Source organism: Sciurus vulgaris (assembly GCF_902686455.1).
Source record: "Sciurus vulgaris genome assembly, chromosome: 12".
Taxonomy (NCBI): Eukaryota; Metazoa; Chordata; class Mammalia; order Rodentia; family Sciuridae; genus Sciurus; species Sciurus vulgaris.
The window spans coordinates 68,161,576-68,181,367 of record NC_136473.1 but is presented as its reverse complement, the minus strand read 5'-3'; the positions used below and the strand labels follow the sequence as shown (position 1 = coordinate 68,181,367).

The window sequence follows — 19,792 nt, the reverse complement described above, 5'->3', positions numbered from 1 at the left end:
GACAAGTGCCTTACCTTCTTTCAGCATGCCCACTTTTAGACACTTCATGAAGCGGCAAGCCTGGCAGGATTTACGTCTGCGCTTTGTGATTTCACATTCATTCGTGGCAGGGCAGCTATATTCTATGTTACCTAAAACACAGAGTTGGAAGAAAAGAAGCTATTAGACTTGCAAGACCCAGGAGATATCAACATCCCAAAGAAAACGTCAACTCTGTCACTCCTGCTCCCTCCTCCCCCAAAAGTCACAGCAGTTGCTTCTCATTGGGAATGTGAGAAATGAATCTGAATACTCTGCTACTACCTCTGAGGATGCATTGAACAACAAGATACATATACTGAAGCTCTTGAAAAACTTAAGTTTAAAATGAGGATTTTATGATAATAAACTTCTTTGACATTTATTTTGGATCCTAAATTTTTGGAAGACTGTTACTTTGCATGGAGGGACTCAGGAAAGGAGCAATAAGCAAAGTCCACCTGTGCAAAGCACACTGTTTTACAACATTTGGACCAAAGGTGACTAGCACTTTGATGCATTAGACTTATGGTTTTTCCGACACTGAACAACATAAACCTTATAGTACAAAATGGTCAGGAGGTCAATGCAGAGCTTTATGGCAAGTTCCTAGAGGGAAGGGATAGGAATTACATAGGTCTCCCTGCAAGACTTACCAGCTACCAGACCTGGTAAATGTTTCTTTGCTCAGTAAATGTTTACTGATGATGAGGAGGAGGATGTTGGTCACCACTACTGAACACCATCATCAGGTTTGTTACATGATTTGCATCATTAATTCCAAACACTTATGCTCCATGAAAATGTAATAATTAAGAATAAACCGCTAGGAAGTTATATTTTTAATATTAGACTTTACACTACTTGTGGAAGTGCCTATACATTAGAAATGGTAAATACGCAACGGGGAGAAGATTCATACTTTAAATATTTCTCAGAGACAATGCCAGTATATGCCCACAGCTTTGTAAAGAAACTGTCTTTAAAATAAAGCTTCTTTCCTCTATCAGCTCTGTCACATAGTGCTTGAAGGTCTTTCGCTACTTCCTAACCCTTTCCCCTTGTGATTAAGTGCATTAGTATCTTAATGAAAATGCATTCTGTTTATTGCCCTCTTGGGAAGGGGGAGGTCATCACACCAAATGCATAAATTGTCATCAGAGACGGTCCAAGCATAATTGCAATTTTGCTGCTCCATGTTTGCAATACTCAGGGTCCCTCCAAGTCCCCTGAAACATGTGCAGATTCTAGTAATTAGCATAGAGGCTGCCTGGGACCACAGCATTGATGAAATATTTCAGAGTTAATCACACTTTGTAAACACTGATTTATATTGACTACCTTTCTCCAGACTGATGTCTCCTCATTAAATATCACATTAGTGGATTGCAGGATTGTACAGACTCAACTACTCAGCAACTGCTAATTCAACAGGAAGTAATACCTAACCACTTAGAACTAGTGAAAATAGGTTAAGTATGCATGACTTAAAAAAAAAGTCTGTGCATTATAACTAGAGCTAAGCCTATCAAAACTGACTAAATTAGCATTCTAATTTAGGACAAATAATATTAAAAGCAACTGCTTTTAACATGAGCTTAAACAATAATACTGATGTTATTCACATAAATAGGAACACTGACCATCATCTTCTCAAAAATATTCATAATGCTACACTCATAGGAATCTAAGAATAAGTCAAAGGAACCAGACTTGCTAGGTCATGGCTGAAAATAAAAGGATTTAGAATCTGAATATTAGATGAACCACTCTTCATTGCAGAGTTCCTAAAACCATCTCTGAAATTTTATTTTGCATCAAAAGACTATTGCGAGTAATTTTCTAAGAGTTAATTAGTGTACCACTATCAGATTCTTTCATTCTCTGTGACTTTCTCTATATTTATTTAAAAAGAAACGTAGGCCTTTGCTGTCTTAGGAAAGACTGAACAATGACTGCTTAGAAGGACTAGGAAAAAAAAAAAAAAGTTTGCTAAAACACATTTATTTTTCTTATGTGCCTGAACAGGGGTAAAAAGTAATACTTTGTCCACTTTCCCATTTTGAGGCATGGACACTGGTCCCACACCCTTACACCAACCTGGAAATTTCTCCTGGATGACCTATCACCACAAATTAACACAATCATCTTTCTTTCTAAACTAGTACTTCGTCCTCCTTGGAAATTATATCCCAACACTTCATAGCAAGGCACTATGACAGGAATGTAAATCAAGCATGGGCACTCAGACCTGGACCAGGACAGCTACCTCCTCCATTCTGGCCCACTCTGGCCATGCTGCACACTGCTATCTAATTCCTCCCCTATGACTTTTCCATCATGTCCCTACCCTAATTTTTTAAAAAAATCAATATGGGGTTGGGGGTATAGCTCAGTGGTAGAGCGATAGTCTAGCATGCGCAAAGTCCTTGGTTCATTCCCTTCCACTGAGGAAAAAAAAAAAGAAAGAAAGAAAAAAAAATTTTCAAATCACTTCTTGGGAAGTTGAGACAGGAGAATAGTGAGTTCAAGGTCAACCTGGGCAATAAGCAAGCCCCTTCCCACCTCCCCCAAAAAAGAAAGATCAATATATTTCCTATGCCCTCCTGAATTAAATATAAAATATTAGATTAGCAAACAAGTTTCTCTCCCAATCCAACTCTCATCTATTTTTACAGAAATATTACAATTACTACCTTAGATGAACTTTCTAATGCAGCCAATTTGATTTATTCGTTTTTCTTTTGCTGTGTCCTTCAGACTTCCCTTTGAGAATGATGTCTCTCTGCCCCTTTTATCTTCTTAAAATTATTTCTAAGGCTCCATGTTCAACTCCAATTCCAGTGAAATCTTATAAAAACTTCTCAGACCATCCTAGCAGAAAATGATTTCTTGATTCTCATATCTTTTCAGGTACTCTCATCCAATACAGACAGGCCATATTTTGTTAGACCTTTTTGTATACATATTACCTACTAGATGGTAAGATGCTAGAAGACAAGGACCATTTCTCATTCAGTATAAAAATACCCCACCAAAAAGTTGCATATAAGTAAAAGAAAATACTTATAATAAGTTGATATTTTCTTGTTATTTCAAGGTCATTATTATCATGAACATTTATCATGGTGCTGTAATGTAGTGGTAGCCACAGGACCAGAGCTTTGGATGTACCTTTAGGAAATAGTATTAAGAACACTCAGAAAACTATGCACAAATGATCAAAAAAAAAAAAGTAGAGAGAAATCTGGTTTCCTGAAAGCCTGGAAAGTAGCTGAGAAAAAAACAATGTGACCAAAGACAGAGAGATTTTGAAGGGGAAGTTAAAAAACAAAAAAATTACAAAACCCTCTAGAGAGGAAAGAAAAAAAAGGAAAGGAATTTGTAAGAACTTTAAAGGAAATAAAAATACATCCTGATACGGATAGGGTAAGAAAAAAATGAAAATGAGATTTGAAAAAACAGGTAATACAGATGAATGGTATTAAGAGATAAGTACTTTTTATGTTATTCTAATACTGGTTATTATTGACAAAATAAATGTGATCAGAATTGGAGCCACATTGGCTGGGTGCAGTGGTGCTTGCCTGTAATCGTAGAGACTTGGAAGGCTGAGGCAGGAGGATTCCAAGTTCAAAGTCAGCCTCAGCAACTTAGCAAGACCCTGTTTCAAACTAAAAAATAAAAAGGGCTTGGGATATGGCTCAGTGGTTAAGTACTCCTGGGTTCAATATCCTGGGTTTAAAAAAAAAAAATTGGAGCCACAATGGAGAAATATTTAGGAGTGATTCCACGATAGTACCTAAATGTATAAATGACTTTGAATAATGGTGTAAAGATTTTTAAATTTCTTCAAGAAAAGAGTAGGAAAACAATTCCTGAATCCCAGCAACTCAGGAGGTTGGGACGGGAGAATTTTAAGTCAGAGGCCAGCCTCGGCAATTTAGTGAGACTCTGCCTCAACATAAAAAATAAAAAGGGCTGGCAATGTAGCTTAGTAGTAAAATTCCCCTGGGTTCAATCCCCAGTACAAAACAAACAATAAATACCAGAAGGGAAATTGTCAAATTGCCACAACAGAGTTTCAGATGACACACAGAAAAGTATTCTCATTTCCTTTCTGACCATTGCATTCCATAATTCTTTAGTGACAAAGAGAAATGTAAAGGCAAAGAAATTTTTAATAATGCCTTAAGATGAATCCTTTTTTTGTGCTATTTCTTTTTTTTTTTGAATTTTAATTTTTTACAGACTACATTTTGAGTTATTGTACACAAATGGAGTACATTTCATTTCATTTCTATGGTTGTGCACGATGTAGATTCATACCATTGGTGTAATCACACATGTACATAGGGTGATGATGTCTGTTTCATTCCACCATTTTTCATACCCCGCTCCCTCTCATTTCTCTCTATACAATCTAAAGTTCCTCCATGAATTCTTGATGAAGGAGTTCTGTCTTATTCTTTGCTGAACCTGCAGTGTTAACCAATAAACCTGAAATTTTATATCCTTGGCATAGTCCACAAAGATGAGACAAGACACAGCAACTAATAACAGTGAGTGTGTATTGCAGTAGTTTTGGATGTGGGACTAGAATGTACGTGTATACACGAACACACAGAATGTGGTTGGGAGAGTCAGTGACTTCTTCACACAGAGGAACATGCTTGAACTATGGAGTGAGAAATGAATAAATGACTACATTGGCATAAAAGAATCTTCCCAAAGCTACCAGAAACACAATGGCATTTTTCTAAAAGGTTCACTGTGAATGGATGGAAAACATACTGGTCCTACATGTTTTCACAAAAATATTTTCTACTTAAGTGTTGGGAAATTGTTTGCAATGGCTCAGGTATTCTTCACAAACATTCTGTTTCAATAAAGTTGTCTTGACACATAGGGATGATAACCTTGATTTCACTAAGTAATTGTAGTTTATATCTTGAAAAACAAATCAACATTATTCTAAATAACTTGTTTGCTGGAGGAAAACTTCTCTAATTTCCAAGCCCTCCCATTGAGTAACTTAGTTCATTGTTGCTGGCTATGATCACCCAACCCCAGAAAGTCTTTGATCCATGTTAGAGTCTACGGAGATTCTGCCCTTGAAAAACCTTCCCTGTTGTTTTTTTTCTATTCAATAAAAAAAAAAAAGAAAGAAAGAAAGCATTTTAACCTAAAAATGTGCTGCCCCAAGCACCTGGATAACAATGTTACATCTATTTTGGTAATGGTTCAAAGACATTACTCCCAGTAGACCATAGCATCTCTATGGGGCACTTGTTTTCCTTCGAGTCACTGAAAGTGAAAACTAGACAAAAATATTTCCAATAGCAACTGCGGGCACTTGCAATGTTAACGTTAGCTGGACGGTCATTCAGGAAGGTGCAGAAGTTATTGTTCGCAGCATAGGCTTCTCATTTCAGACACGGCATTTTCTTGGATTATAGCTTGCTATTTTCTGGGACACATTTGTTAAATGGCACCAGGGACTGAATTGGGCAGCTACTGATGTCACAACTGGAATTTTCCCAGTTTTGTCAATAGCTGGGGTAGTGCTCTGTGCTGCAGAGGGAACCAAATCAACATGGAAGCTCTCCGTTTTTAAACCAGGCTGACAAGAATGATGGAGCAATTTATAATATCTTCTGGCTGCTTTTCCAGAAAGTCCCGGGCTCTGATTACTTATTTCAGAGTCTTTTGTACAATTAGTTTGCAGGCAATATAATTTTCTCACTTACTGCTTAATAGAATCTTGCAGCTCGCTGGCGGATAGAATAACAGGGTGTATGTAAAACTCCAGCCTGGAGTGCCAGTGGATAATTTGTATATTCCTTTCAGTCACTTAATGGACTTTTACAGTTTGGCAGTGAAAGGGCTGAATGATGTAAATTAGCGTGGCATCTCAAAATAAAAATATATGTCAGATCTTTACTCCTGATTCACATCGCTCCCACTTGGTAACGACGCATTTGGATTTATGTGGTTTCTGAGAGTTGCCCTCTTTTTGTAAAGCCAATTTGAAAGCATCTGTATATTTCCCACAATTGTTTTAATTTTATTAACAGAACCAAATGGCTTGAGATGACCCACAGGGCACTCCAAGTGGGGTTTATCCAATTGTTTTTCAACATTAAGTGATTTAAAAATAATGGGATTTGCCTTGGTACACAATTACAGAACACTGAAAATGTGCGGGCAATAATCTGGAGCATTTTTGTCTTAAATTCCCTGAAATGAAACAAAAAGCAAGCAAGCAAGAAGGAAAACCTTTTATTTTGTATTCTTAAAGGTCTTCCCATTTTTAAAGAGATACAACTTCTCTTTCTTTCCTTTTTCTTTTTTTCAATACTCATTGTTTCTAGCCCATTCCACATAAAATAGAAAATAACACTATCGATAGCTTGGGTTACATAATATGTACTAATAATTTATTAGGTATCTATAACTTTTAAAATATAGTAATTACATGCACACACACATAGATTAAGGGGGCTTTTTTTTTTTTTTTCAAAGAACATACCCAAAGCTAGGCTCAAATTAAGTTACACATGGACGTGATACCTGTGCCCCAAAGAATCACTAAACACCTTTTAGAAGTTTCCTTTAGAACTGTCACTGAGTCACTTTACAAACTATAAAGTGGGGGGGATGGGGTCATATTACACCTCATTTTCACCCAAAGCTTGTGACTGTCCTCTTCATCACAAGTCATGATGCCAGCAGATCTTCACTCATTATTAAGTTTCAAATCTACCCTGAAAGGTCAGAGATCTGCCACTGCCCAACTGTTGCAAGAATCTACCTCAGGCTCTAATAGAGGATTCCAAGTACCCCAAGGAGTGGCAGTGTGGGACCAAAGGGACGTGTGCAGGTTGTGGCACACTGAGGCAGAAGGAGAGGAGCCAGAACAGGATGATGGTTTTGAGGGGCTCTCATCAAAGCAATTTCATACTTGGGGTCATACTGAAGTTTCATGCTCTCTGCCTCTGTGCCAATCTTCTACCCGCCAAAAATGAGGTGGGAGACAGGTAGGTATGGAAAGGACCTTCTGACATTCTATTTTTTAAAGGTATAGGATTTATGTAGCCTCTGAGTATCACAACAGCATGGCAGTACACTGCTGTACTTTAAACGGTAAACCCAGGCCTAACTGCCAAGTGGGAATGGATGATGCCATGCCTTCTAGAAAAAGGGACCAGAGGGAATGGGCAAATAGCTCAGTGCGCAGAGAGCTTGCCTTGCGTGTGCCTGGGCCCGGGGTTCGAATCCCCAGCACCTCGGAAAAAGGGACCAGAAAGAAATCCACAGGCAGGTAGGCTTGTTAACCCTGAGCAACGTGCTGTGCCTGGAGACCACACTCTGCTTCCTTCCCACAGCAAACTGTCTGGAAGGGTGAGTGCACCCATAGTCCACACCAGCATTGGCAGCATCGCTCTGTACAAAATATCTAGCCATAAGATCACACATTCCCATTACATTAAATGAGAAACAGCAAGAAAATAAATGCTATAAAAAGAGGACAAATTATGTAGCCTTAATTATTTTTTTCCAGTTTAAATAAGAGTGTTTGGACCTGGATTCCCCTGAGTTTGTAAACATGTCTATTTCTTTATTGTTTTAATTCTCTCACTATTAACTAAACAGTGAACATGATACATGTTCAACTTAAAGAGAAAGTGATAAAAAAAATTCTTATATACCCATTTTGTGTCCATCATTAAGAGTTGACCTTGCCTATGGTCCAGGAAGATACATGAGAAGGAATGAGTGAGGGGAGTAGAGAAGAAAAGCGGGAGAGAGAATGGGGGAGAGAAAATGGCAGACCTAGGTTCAGATTCCAGTTCTCCCATTTTATTTAGTTGCTTGAATTTGAATTAGTTAGCCTTATTACTCTCAGTTTGCTAAAGTACAAAAGAGGAGGCTGGTGTGGTGCTGCATTCCTGTAACCCCAGCAATTGGGACGCTGAGGCAGGAGAATCCTAAGTTCAAGGCCAGCTGGGGTAACTAAGGTCAGACCCTGTCTCAAAATAAAAATGAAAAAGAACTGGAGTTGAGTGCATGGGTGAACACCCATAATCCCACTAACATGGGAGGCTGGGGCAAGAGGATCACAACTTCAAGGCCACCCTCGGCAACTGAGCAAGATTCTGTCTCAAAACACGAAACAGAGGGGCGGGGAATATAGCTCAGTTGGTAAAGTGCTTGCCTTACAAGCACAGGGCCTTGGGTTCTATCCCCAGCACCAAAAAAAAAAACACGAAACAGAAAGGATGGGGGGCAGGGGTGTAGCTCCATGGTAGAGAACCTCTGGGATTAGTCCCCAGTACTAAAAAATATAAAGTACAAAGAAGAAATAATCTATTTAACGAGTGTGTGAGAGCTATATGAAATAAAGATATTAAAATCACATAGTCTGTTCTTCCTTCTGAGAAGAAAGGACAGAAACATGAGAAGAAAGGAGGGAAAAATTTTAAGATTTTATTGGCTACTACATACCTTGACTCTAGGACCTAAATCTGGTATTTGGGAATATCATAAGGAAAAAAAAAAAAAAAAAAAAAAAAGAACTTTCTCAGATTTATTCATGGGTCTAAAAATGAACAAGCCACTCAGAGAAGTTAAAAGAGGATTTTTGTTTTGTTTTGGTTTTTGTCTTGCCAACAACTCCAGAGGGTATATAGCTATGTTTTATACATGCCGGCCAAGCAAAGAAGTATAATTTTGGGACTCAGTCATTTGTTAAAGGACGCAATTGCCTAAGAAGTGCATTTCCAACATATCAGCCACATCTTCCCGTGAACGCTTCTGTTGCTGCACTGGAGCTAATACACTGCCTATCACCAGGTGCAATCTGATTATAACAGAGCAAAGCATTTGCAAAGCTCTTTAAAAATCTTACCCCAGCCTTATCTCTTTCTACATTCCCAGGTCAATTTCTACCCCTTTCCCAAGGCCACCACTTTGTCTGACACCAACACTGAAGTCTGGAAGTTCCTAGAAAGCAGCACTCTCCTCCCTTCTGGTCCACTGCGTGGGTTTCCACTGTTATATGTCTTCAGGGAAGCTCTCCAGGGCTCACAAGACCATGGGAAAGGTCCTTACGGGTGACACTCCTTCTTCTCACACTCACCTTCCAGATGAGCCTTTCTCTTAGCACTTAGCCCAGGCTCTATTCTTTATGTCTACTGAGCTGGCCCCCTACTGTCCCAACCTTACATTTTTATTTTATTTATTTTTTGCTGGTGCTGGGGATCGAACCCCGGGCCTCTTGCATGCTAGGCAAGCACTCTCCCTGCTGAGCTACATCAGCAGCCTTTCAGCTATATATTCCTAAAGGGCAGGTACTTCCTTCAGAATCCCATGTCTAGCACAGTGCCTGGTTAAGTCAATGACCCACTGAAAGTATTCATTATTTGTCAACTTGATTTTTAGTGATTCTATTATTCAATCTCCCCTTTTAGTATTTAACCATCAATTACTAAAAGTATTAGAGCCAAGGCACTGTGAACATGCCTAAAATTTCAGTTATTTTGGAGGCAGAGGCAGGAGGGTCACCAGCATTAGGCTCAGCCTGGGAATTCAGCAAGACCCTATCTTAAAAATAAAAGGCCAGGCGCAGTGGCACACACCTGTAATCTCAGCAGCTTGGGAGGCTGAGACAAGAGGATCGTGAGTTCAAAGCCAGACTCAGCAATTGTGAGGCGCTAAGCAACTCAGTAGATCCTGTCTCTAAATAAAATACAAAATAGGGCTGGGGATGTGACTCAGTGGTCAAGTGCCCCCGAGTTTAATCCCCAGTACCAAAAAATAAATAAATAAGTAAAATAAAATAAAGGTTGCGCATGATGGCACATGCCCATAATCCCAGTAGCTCAGGAGGCTGGGACAGGAGGATTCCAAGTTCAAAGTCAGTCTCAGCAACTTAGCAAACCCCTAAGAAACTCAATGAGACCCCGTCTCAAAATAAAAAATAAAAAAGGGCTGGGAATGTGGCTTACTGGTTAAACGCCTCTGGATTCAATCCCTGGCAATAATAATAATAATAATAATAATAAAATAAAAAAGAACTGTACTTCTTTAGCATGCTTGAGGTCCTGGATTCAATCTCTAGGATCATGAAAAAAAATTTAGCATAAAACTAAAAGCAATTCAGTAATAACACATTTGACATAGAACAAATTCATACCATTGAAATGAATTTTTAATGAAATTTATAATATATGCTTTATATTAGATTTCAAAGAGATTCTATATTCCAGTTGCTCCAGTCCCCTTGTTTTAGTAGGCTGCAGAATGGTAAATACACACCGATTTAACCTCTGATCACTCAACCCTCTCTACAAGATACCCTGACTTCCAGTCCAATGCTTTCTAAATGGACCCATGAAATCTTAGATGTCAATACCAAAGAGCCTAATAATAAACATTAACAGTGCCAGATACTCTTTGATGTGCTGTGTACCTATGAACCCTATTCATATGGCAGGGAGGTGCTTTAAGGTAGAGAGAACAGGTAGCACACCCAGAATCCCTCCACTAACAAGTGTCAGAGCCAGGACGTGAACCTGGACAGTCTGTTATCCAAAGCCTGTGCTTTAAACTATGATGCAGGGCTGCCCAACTCTAATCTTCTAAAAGTAATTACTGACTGTTGTTAAGAATAGAAATACAATATGAAAACCCTATCTTCTGAAACAGCTCTTTGTGTAGCTATTGTTGTTGCTACTGTTGCTGGTGGGGAAGGAAACCTGGTGCCTGGCTCAGCAGCCTGGGAGTGCCAGGATGAGGTAGATCTTGGCATTGTCTTTTGCTGCTGTCAGACTTATAGTGCAAGGCAGCTGTGGGCTAGGATAGGGTTGCTTTTAGAGAATGGAATCTCTCAACACCTCAAAAAGAAATCCCTCAACTTGTCTCCATACCACTATGGTTTGTGGCCTGTTTAAATCCACAGAAACCAAACAGAGCATGTCACCAAAGCAACAGGTGTCAGGTTGTACACAATGCCTTTTAACAATCTCAAAATAATGCTATTGTTCATGATAGGGGGAAAAGTCATCTGTAATCATGAGGGTGTGTTCTGAAATACATACAAAATGGTATGAGAAGTGTATAATAGAAATATAAACATGAATAAAAATAATGGCATTTATAAATATCTCTCCTCTAAGGTAAAGCAGAAAGCCAGTGCTTTGAGTTCTGATGGGATGGTATCTTCTTGGAGAGGCCACTCCTCTCCTGCAGTGTAGAATGCATATCCTACCTAATGTGTCCAGCCATTTCATTGTTTTAATTCTGTTATCATTGTTTGTGGTACTGGAGATTGATTCCAGGGTCTTGCTCATGCTAAGCAAGGACTCTACCACAGACCTGGACCCCAAGCCCTCATCCTACTTTTGAAGTTCTTTATATTTGGGGGAGGGGATGCCAGGGATTGAACTCAGGGGCACTTAACTACTAACCAACATTCCTAGTCCTTTTTTGCATTTTATTTAGAGATAGGGTCTTGCTCAGTTGCTTAGGCCCCGGCTAAATTGTTGAGGCTGGCTTTGAACTTGTGATTTCCCTGTCTCAGCCTCACTAGTCGCTGAGATTACAGGTATGCACCACTGTGCTTGGTCACTCTTTAAATTCTTATAATGAAGGGGTGATGTCACAGAATTCCTCAAAAAGTGATCAAAGGTGACCACTGCCACAAGAAAGGTGTCAAAGCTGAGCTGATCAGAAACTCCAAATTTAATGTATTCAGTATCCAATAACAAATTTATATGTTCTTTCTTTACCTACAAATTTTAAACAAGTTGGCCTGTCTATCTTTTAAAATACAGAATAAGCAGATGCAGTAGCACATGCCTATAATCCCATCAACTCCAGAGGCAGAGGCAGGAGGATTGCAAGTTCCAGGCCAGCCTCAGCAACTTAGGAAGTTTCTCAGCAACTTAATGAATCCTGTCCCAGAATAAGAAATAAAAAGGGCTTGGGATGTAGCTCAGTGGTAAAGTACCCCTAAATCAATTCCTACTACAAAAAATTAAAAATAAAAAAGGATGGGGCATTGAGGTACACACTTATGATCCCAAATACTCTGGAAACTGAGGCAGGAGAATCGCAAGTTCGAGGACAGCTTAGAATTTAAATGTAGTAAGACCTTATCTCACAATAAACTACAATGGGCTGGGAATGTAGCTCAGTGTTAAAGCACTTGCCTAGCACTAGCATGCTCCAGGTGCTGGGCTCAATTCTTAGTACCATAAATTAAAGAATAAATAAATTAAATGTTTTGATGTATAGATTTCTCACAGTTACAGACTGGTAACTGAAGCCATATGACATGTGCTGGAGGTATCTGGATCACACCCTCGGTGACAAAGGCAACTGACTCCTAAATAGGAATTTGACTTATTGAAGATTTTTCCTAAACAGGCAAAAACAAGCAAAGCCTTTCCTAAGACTGTCCCTAAATGCCTCAGTTTTGGAATGTTGTTGATTTGCCCAGGACTTTGTCAGAACAGAGACACTGGTATCATGGAGTTCCAAGAACAAGTTCAACAAGTATCAGGATCCTCTAAAATTAATACAAGTCAAAAACTCCTAATCTGAAAATACTAAACCCAAGTTTCAAAATTAGAACTTTTTGACTTGACGGCACAAGTAGAAAACTCCACGTTGACTTTGTGTGATGGGTCAAAGTCAGATACAGGTGCCCTAGAAGTATTGCATAAAAGTACTTTCAACCTATGTGTATAAGGTGAATATGAAACATAAATAATTTCACTTTTAGACTTGGGTTTCATCCTCAAGAAATCCTTATCTCACAATGTATATGCAAGTATTCCCAAATACCAAAAAAAAAAAAAAAAAAAAAAAATCTGAAACACTTTTGATCCCAAGCATTTTGAATAAAGGGGTATTCAACCCATATTGATCTGGTGAATTCCTGCTTGTCACAGTGACAGTAATTCACCAGAAGGCACCCTGTAGGAAGCACTATAACATACAGATTCCAAGGTAACATCCTAGAGTCAAATCAGGTTCAAATCCTGCCCCTACCACTTCCTGTGGAGACAAAGAAAGCTTTTAATTTGAATTTATTTATGAATGAAATAGGATGGGTAAGAATTATTACCCATGAAGAATTATTACACATGATGGGGCTGATGCTAAAATAAAGCAAAATCATGCATTTAAGGTATATAGCAGAGCACCTGACAGAGAGCATTGATTATTAACAATAATTATAGGCTGGGGGTGTAGTTCAGGGGCAGAGCACTTGCCAAGCATGCAGGAGACCCTGAATTTGATCTCCAACACTACAAAAAAAAAAAAAAAAAAAAAAAAAAAAAAAAAAAATTCAGTCAATAATTACAACGTAATAACTATACTCAGGGAAGGGTTTCAGGATGGTCCAAGAAAACTCAGTGGAATCAAGACTTGCTGGGTTGTGAGTGGATGAAAGGGTAGTTCTCAGCATGGAAGTAAAGAAGTGTTGGCAAGAAAACTTCATCTGACTTTGTGCTGGTTGTCCAAAAGGCAGAGACCTCATGTCCAAATCAAAAGGAACTCTGTGAAGAAGCACAAGCAAACAAAGCAACCGAATGACCACCATGTGGACCTCATCATGAAAGAAGGAACATGAAATAAAGTGTGATTACCCCAAGGGTCAGAGAACTCAGGCAGAGTTGCTGGCTGGATTTATAACAAGACAAGGAAAGCCTAGAGAACAATGAAAGCTCTTCATGCCAAGTTTGTGTCTGCAGTTGTTCCCCTTTGAATTAAATATGTCCATCTGAAATATCTGCTATGATAGGGATTGCAGAAAAGTTCCTGGAATTTGCATAGGAGGAAGAGTAAGAAAAGGAAGGACAGTACATTAGAAAATTTAGCAAGAGATGGGAGATTTCCCATTCTGTGATTGTCCAGGGGAAGTGGAAGGAGATGCTTTCTGTCCTCATAGAATATTTTACCCTAATGGCCCCTAGGCCTTAGTTCAGCCATCTCTGCAGAAATAAAAACACTTTACAATCTCTTCTCCATGACTTCCTTTCTTGCTTGCAACGTGTAGGGTAGCTTCCCACAAGTAAGGTACAGCAATTAAAGAAGAAATTCTTATAAATTAGAAATATTTGAAAAGTACAAATGGAAAAAAGCAGGCATGGTGGCACATGCCTATTGTCCCAGCTACTAGAGAGGATGAGGCAGAGGATCACTTGAACCCAGGAGGTCAAGAGCAGCCTGAGCAACACAGCAAGACTAAGTCTCAAAAGAAAAAGAAAAGAAAGAAGAAATGAGATAATGAGCTAAGGATCTTTTGCTCTAAGTATCTGCAAAACTTGAAATTGCTGCTCATATAAAGCAGCCTGAGGACTCTGGGGAACAGAGGCACTCCAGCAGCCAGGCAGTACCTTGGGAGTGGGGAAGATGCTTCCCAGGCAAAAGAAAAAAGCGGGAGTGCTCAAGGACAAGATATGGGGCTACGGTCATTCCTTTGAAGATTCTTGTACTTATCTCTGATCTTCCTTGACTGGGAACTATGTAAATAGTGTGCAAAAAAACGGCTATCAGAATGCAGATTTGGGATGTACTTTCAGAGTCATTGTTAAGGTACATTGAGAATTTAAGCTCTAAATTCTAAATTGATCAGGAGTTCTTTGCATTAAATTTTTTTATTATCATTCTGGTATTATTCTGAGATGCCCTTTAAAAAGTATACAAAGCGTGATTGCTTCCAGTCCACCACCAAGACAAATCAAGATAAAACCAGATTTAATTCCATAGTATATAGATCTTTTTCGTCAAAAGCAAGAATATGTTTTTCCCTCCATCTGACTCATGTTCAGCCTATGAAAAAAAGAAAAAAGTAAAGGAATCAATTCCGAGCTGCCCTCTTTTCTGATCTCAAAGTTTATGTAAGTGGGCAATCAGTCTGACATCAAAACGAGCAGAGAACTAAGCCTCTCTCCTCCTCAAATCAAGAATTAAAAAGTCTATAAATATGACCATATGACCATTCAGTGAGTGTGGAGACATACTTCTCAGATCTAAGATCAAAAACTGAATAGAAAAATGAGAGGCAGATAAAAACCCAGGGAAGAGGGGGAAAATAGTGATATTAAAGAGTTGAATTTTCAAGCTTTACAAGTAAGAATTTCTGAAAATGAATTATAAAACATTAGGCATTTTAAAAACTTAGGTCTATCTCCTTTCTAAAAACTTTTACTATTACCTAAGTATAACTTTTGTGTTATTTTTAATTCCCCATTTTTATTTTAATAAATGGAAAATTTTGCCCATTGACTAAATCTCTCAAGAAAAATAGTCTAAAAATTATTCAGTGCTTTTAAAAGCTTTTAAAACACTGAAGGCAGTATAATTAGTAGGGTTAGAGTACAGGCTATGGGTTCAGATTTTCTGGGACCTAATTTCTGGTAGGGCAATTACTTCTCTGTGTCTCAAATTTCACATCTGTATAACAGATAATATAATGAGTCTGCCACAGAGGCATGCACCTGTAGTCCACCACTCAGGAGACTGAAACAAGAGGATTGCTGGTGCCTAGGAGTTCAAGACCAGCTGGGCAACATAGTCAGGCCAAGTCTCAAAAATAATTAAAAAATTAAAAAATAATAATAATAGTACCTATTTAATTGGGATGATGAAAGAAATAGATAATATAAAGCATTTTAGAACAGTATGTGGTACACTGTAAAAACTAATTATCTTCATTATTTCTATTGCAGATTAACAAATATTTATCTATTGTTAGTGTTGTATTAGTTTTAGGCATTGTACTGAACTCAGACTGAAAACATCTATGTACATTGCTCAAATGTTATTACATATGGATCAGTCTAAGGTGATAAAAGATTAGAACTTCAACTTGGGGCATATCTGAAACCCTTGAAAAATATTTACTTTACACCCATTAGGATAGTCACTATAAAAAATAATAGTAATAAGGGCTGGGGTTATAACTCAGTGGTAGAGTTATTTTCCTAGCATGCACAAGGCTCTGGATTCAATTCCAAGCATCATAAAATAAGAGTAGTCCTGGAAAGAATGTGAAAAACTTGGAAGTATTGGGTTGGTGGGACTATAAAGTGGTAGAGTTGCTATGGAAAACAATAAGGATGTGCCTCACAAAAGTATAAATTGAACAATCACATGAACAAGCAATCTCACTTGTTGGTGTATTTTCAAAAGAATTAAAATCAGGATCTCAAATAGGCCTCTGCATACCCATGTGTCCTGCAGCATTATTCAATAGTGAAAAAGTGGAAGCAACCTAAATGCTTGTTAACAGATGAAGGGATAAAGAAAATGTGGTATATACATAAAATGGAATATTACTCAATTAAAAAAAATGAACTCTGTCACATATAAGGACATGGATGAATCTTGTAGATACTGGAGTAAGTAAAATAAGACAGAAAAAGACAAATTCTGCATGATTCCATTTATATGAAGTATCTAGAGGAGTCAAACTCAGAAATAAATATTTGAGTGGTGGTTGCCAAGGGATGAGGTGGGATGAAGAGCTACAGATTAACAAATATAAAGTTTGTTTTGCAAGATGAAAAAGTTTTGGAGATCTGTAATACAACAATAGGTGGGGGGTATGTTTAGCCCTGTTCAACTATATACACTTTAAAATGATCAAAATTATAAATTTTATGGTATGTGTTTTTTTTTTAAATCACAATAAAGAAAAGTTGAGGTTTAAACATCTTTTCTGATTTGGGGATGTAGTTCAGGGGCAGATTGCTCGCTTAGCATACATGAGGTCCTGGGTTCAATCTCCAGCACCACAAGACAAAACAAAACAAAAACAAAAAACAAAAACCTAACAAATAAAAACATCCATAATTTCTATTAAATATAAATTTAGCAGCTGGGAATGTAGCTCAATAGAAGAGCATATGCTTTGCAAGTGCAAGGTCCTGAGTTCAATCTTCAGGTTACATAAATAAAGAGACAAATAAACATGCTTCTTTTCACCATAAATACTGCAATACTTTACAAGCATCTTTTACCTCATTTTGCTTTATGTAAAATTTTCAAAATTCTGTAAGGAGTTGGGTGTGGTGGCGCATGCCTATAATCCCAGCGGCTCTGGAGGCTGAGGAAGAAGGATCATAGGTTCAAAGCCAGCCTCAGCAACACAGTGAAGCCCTGAGTAACACAGCAAGACTCTGTCTCAAAATAAGAAATAAACGGGCTAGGAATGTGGCTCAATGGTTAAACAGCCATGGGTTAAATCTCCAGTGCCAAAAATTAAATTAAAAAATAATAAAATTCTGAAAGGGAGTTCTAAGGTGTCACCTTGGTATTGTCAAAATCTCTTTATCAGAAATTTCAAAACAAAGTGAATTTATACCTTAAATGAGTGAATATACCTTATAAGCCCTAAGATACTATCTAGTTTATCAAACAATACATCAGAAAAAAATTAATCATTGCTCTGGGCTTTAACAAATAAAAAAAATTTTTTTTTCTGAGCTTTGTCTCTGAACCCCACCCAGTCCTTTCTCAAAACTGGTCTCACAGCTTCTGTAGCTGGACTTTCATTTTTATTGATTTATTTAGTGGTGCTAGGGATTGGGTCCAGGGCTTCAAGCATAGTAGGCAAGCCCCTACCACTGAGCTGCACCCCAGTCGTATGGCTTCACTTTTAAGAAGACCTGTGTTGCCTTTCTTCTTCACTTGGCAAATCATATTAAGCCATTTATTTCTATAACTCATTATCAAAAAAAGCTAGCCACATCAACAGAAATATTAGAATTCTTATCACTCATTTTTGTTGTTTCCTGCCTTTTTAACGAATATTCTGGGCTGGGTATGGTAGTGCACACCTGTAATCCCAGTGGCTTGGGAAGCTGAGAGAGAAGGATCATGTGTTCAAAGCCAGCTTCAGCAAAAGTGAGGTGCTAAGCAATTCAGTGAGACCCTGGGGATGTGGCTCAGTGGTTGGGTGTTCCTGAGTTCGCTCCCCAGTACCAAAAAACAAAACAGAACAAAAAAAGAATGAATATTCTCATCTCATCTTCTCTAACTGTATTTAGTCATAACTCATTTTGAGATAGTTATGCAGGAGGAGAATTATTGTGCAATTATGAAAAAAGCATGCATGTGGAAAAATACACAGCATAAGCTATCATTCCCACTATTTTGTCCCCACACCTGTAAAGTGTTATTCTGTGGCTCCTGTAACACAGGGGAAATAGAATGGACTTACTTGTCCAAACTTGGTTCTCAAATAAGGACATGCAAGAAGAATTGAAGGAAAGTAATTAAAAGGTTAAAGAGTTACTGGAAAAAAAAAGGGGAAAAAAAAAAAAAAAAAAAGAGTTACTGGAAGGCTGGTGGGAGGTGCACACCCCAAATCCCAGCAAGACTGGAGGCTAAGGCAGGAGGATCAGGAATAAAGTCAAGATGGACAATTTAGTCACACCCTATCCCAAAACAAAGTATATATATAAAAAAAAAAAAAAAAAAAACAAGGGTTGGGGGCAGGGAATGTTGGAGATGAAGGTGTTGCAGAGTATTTGCCTAGAAAGCACTAGGCCCCAGGTTCAATTCCCAGCACTGCAAAATAAATAAATAAATAAATAAATAAGAGGCACTGATACCTTTGTTTGAGTTTATCTTGTAATCAAAAGTAGTTTCTAGCCCCATTCATCAAAACAATTAGTCATGGGATATTACTAATTATGGGTCACATGCCCTCAGGGCAAAGTCTTCCCACAAATTAGCAACCACACTCCACCTAAATTCCATCAGAAAGGTAAAATTTTACTTTGCTAAAAGACAAGAGAACTGAGGAGCCGATGTCCTCTCTCTCTCTCTCTCTTTTTTATCCCCCCTGGTGTGTGTGTGATGGTGGGACTTGAACCCAGGACCTGAAGCAGACTAGCCAAGCACTTAAAACGGAGCTACATCCCCAGCCCTCAGAGGCAGTATCTTAGAAATTGGAAAGGATCTGTGAAGTCTGTGAGGGTTGAACACATAAACACAAACTTCTTTCTTAACAAATACTTGCTAGGACATCTGGATTTGACAACTTGAAGACTAAGGAGGGCTAATTTAAGAGAATAAGGAACAAAATCTTTGGAAGAAATGGCAGTGTTAGGGCTTTTGTTCCAAAGGAACATGACTGGATCAGAAGCAAGGGTATCTGGGTGGCCTGGGTGGTGAGGATAAGGAAAGCAGAAGAGGCACCGGGTCAGGAGCAGGCTATGTCCACCTTTAGTTACGGAAGAGCAGCTGTCCTCTAGGCTGCCACTTCTTAGACTACTGGCTCAGGCTAGCCCTGGGGAATTGATTGTATTTTCTGAGGACTAAGGGCTTTATTAAAGAAAAAGTTTACAAAAATAAACAGGAATATATGTTCTGATTAAATATGCATATGTAAAGACAATTTATTTCAAAATAACGTTTATTTTTTCCATATTCTATAACATAAGCCATATCACAGAAGAATCAATGGAGAAAATGCTTACATACACTAGAATTTCAGTTAAAGTATAGAGATACTTAAAGTTTTAAAAATTACCAAAAAGTTTGGTCACTTTATTATAATTATTATAAATTTGTGATATTGCTGTTATAAGATGTCTTTCTGTATATGTGGTGTACTTGTTTGGTGCTGGGTATTAAACCCAGTGCCTTGCACATGGTAGGCAAGTGCTCTACCACTAAGCTATACACCCAGTCCCAAGATGCCTTTTAAGAAATAATTTAAAATAGCTGAATACGGTGGTGCATTCCT

General features: G+C 38.2%; 1 protein-coding gene across 13 annotated transcripts in view; it reads right to left on the bottom strand.

The window, feature by feature from the left end:
- The window catches only part of ESRRG (estrogen related receptor gamma), a 591,202-nt gene that overhangs the window by 149,630 nt on the left and 421,780 nt on the right, over window positions 1-19,792 (bottom strand). For all 13 annotated transcript variants that reach the window (XM_079107169.1, XM_079107170.1, XM_079107167.1 and 10 more), the window contains one exon: window positions 15-131. In XM_079107169.1, the coding sequence (XP_078963295.1) occupies window positions 15-131 (117 nt within the window). The remainder of the gene's footprint in view (window positions 1-14; window positions 132-19,792) is intronic.